We start from the raw sequence: 2,409 nt of genomic DNA, 5'->3' as shown, positions 1-2,409 counted from the left end.
AGAGATCCACCTGCCTCTGCCTCCCGAGTGCTGGGATTAAAGGCGTGCGCCACCACCGCCCGGCCCAGAAGTACTTTTTAGCATGGCATGGTGATGCATACCTGTTATCATAGCCATTGGGAAGCTTGACGCCAGCCTGGTCTACATAGTGAAGTTAGTTATCGGACAGCCTGAGCTACATTGTGAGACCCTCTTTCAAACAAAGGCATTCATGCTACTCTAATTTTTATGTGTATTTCAGGGCTTTACAATAAAGTTTACATTTTTAATTTTATGTAGTATTTAAAAGTAAAATCTTAACTTCCTGATAAAATTTCCATTCTTATTTGCCAGGATGGTAGCTGAGTGGAGATTGTCTCGAGGTGTTGAAGAACAGACACAAGCTTTCTTTGAGGGCTTTAATGAAATTCTTCCCCAGCAATATTTACAATATTTTGATGCAAAAGAATTAGAGGTAATGAGTTTTTCTTTATTCCAACACACTAGTAAATGCCTTCAGGTATTTATTTTTGAATCAGTATTTATATTTTTTATGCAAGCAGATGTTTGAAACACCCTTAGTTTATACTGAAACAAAAAAAAAGAATATTACTTTTTAAAAAAGGTATTGTTGTGCCTGGAGAGGTGGCTAAGCTTATGCAACTGCCTGCTCTTCTAGAGGACCCAGGTTTCATCTGAGGGTACCAGGCTCTCTAGTGGTGCACAGACACGCATACAGACAAACATACATACACATAAAATAAGTTAATATTTTTAAAACTCTTTTTAAAGTGTCTTGTTATTAAGGTTTTTTTCTGCAATTTAGTAACCATTTCCTCGATATGTGACCCCACACATGGGAGCTGCCCTCGCGGAATCTGGGTATAGAGTCAGTCTGTCTTTAAGTCGGCATGTTCCATATTAGTCTTACTTACATGAAACAGTTTTGGTTGCCTAAAGTAACAACTTGTTCTGTTCTTGTTTTATTGCTGTAGGTCCTTTTGTGTGGAATGCAAGAGATCGATTTGAATGACTGGCAGAGACATGCCATCTATCGCCACTACACAAGGACGAGCAAACAGATCATGTGGTTTTGGCAGGTTTGTTTCTAAATTTCTTTTTTTTTTAACATTTATTTATTTTATGTATATGGTACTCTATCTGCAGGTACACCTGCATGCCAGAAGAGGGTATCAGATCCCATTATAGAAGCTGTGAGCCATTATGTGGTTGTTGGAACCTGAACTTCCAGGACCTCTGGAAGTGCTGCCAATGCTCTTAACCACTGAGCCATCTCTCCAGCCCCTCTAAATTTATTTCTATAGATAGGCACAACATGCATTTTTTTATTTATTTAGAATTTACCAAAATAAGTAACTCGAAAATGTGCAAGCTCTTTGTTCTGGCTGTGCATCACAGGAATATGTTGTAAGAAATAATATGATTTTAACGGGGTCCTCTAAAGACGGTTACCGAGTGACACATACTTCTACCTTTGCCAGAGGGTAAGCTAGTTTCACAGAGAAGAGTCATTCATTAGGGGCTGGAGAGATAGTTCACTGGTAAAGAGCCCTCTTATAGCAGCTCCTACGCCCACACAAAGACTCACAGTCATCTGTAGCCATGTTTGTGCTACACACACACGTGCAGCTTAGCCACTCCTGAACATAAGTAAGTAGGAAAAAAAATGTTTAAAACAGAGATTCAGTTGTTTATGTTTGATATTAATGCTTTTGGAATCTTATGAAACTATAAAGTATGGCTTTGTCATTGCTACTTCATTAAGAATTATGTAAATTTAGATGGCAGATTAAGCAGATCTGGTTAGGTTTTGAGAGATCTTATAGTGAGAGCTCTCAAAAAATGCATGCTGTCTGGCAGGTAAAATGCTTACTACAGAAGCACAAGTACCTGAGTCTGGATATTCAGCACTCACATGGAAAAGAGCTGGGCCCAGGGACATGCTCCTAATCACAGTGCCGGGGAGCACAGATTGGAGGACCGTAGGGACTCAATAGCCAGTCTAGCTGCTCAGTGAGCTTCAAGTTCAGTGAGAGACCATGACTCAAAAACAAAACAGAAAAACAAAAAACAAAAAATCTGGAGAATGATACAGGAAAATTTCTAACATTGATCTCTGACCTAAACACATACTCAAATATGCATGCATACCTACACACAACATGTATATACCATCACCACCACCACCAAACTAAAAGAATAAGATTGAGGACCAGAGAGATGGTTAGCCCGTATGGGGTGCCTGCTGCCAACCCTGCTGAGCTGAAGTTGAATCCTGGGTTGCAGGAAAGAACCAGTTTCTTCTTTTTTTTTTTTTTGGTTTTCGAGACAGGGTTTCTCTGTGGTTTTGGAGCCTGTCCTGGAACTAGCTCTGTAGACTGGGCTGGTCTCGAACTCACAGAGATCCGC

At 40.0% G+C, this 2,409-nt stretch overlaps 1 protein-coding gene across 1 annotated transcript in view; it reads left to right on the top strand.

Moving 5' to 3' along the window:
* The window catches only part of Itch (itchy E3 ubiquitin protein ligase), an 88,171-nt gene that overhangs the window by 74,481 nt on the left and 11,281 nt on the right, over nucleotides 1-2,409 (top strand). The window contains exons 20-21 of the mRNA XM_005363088.3: nucleotides 334-454; nucleotides 975-1,079. Of these exons, the coding sequence (XP_005363145.2) occupies nucleotides 334-454; nucleotides 975-1,079 (226 nt within the window). The remainder of the gene's footprint in view (nucleotides 1-333; nucleotides 455-974; nucleotides 1,080-2,409) is intronic.

Source organism: Microtus ochrogaster, linkage group LG8 (genome assembly GCF_000317375.1).
Source record: "Microtus ochrogaster isolate Prairie Vole_2 linkage group LG8, MicOch1.0, whole genome shotgun sequence".
Classification (NCBI taxonomy): Eukaryota; Metazoa; Chordata; class Mammalia; order Rodentia; family Cricetidae; genus Microtus; species Microtus ochrogaster.
The sequence above is the reverse complement of the archived record's forward strand: the minus strand, read 5'-3'. Positions and strand labels throughout refer to the sequence as shown.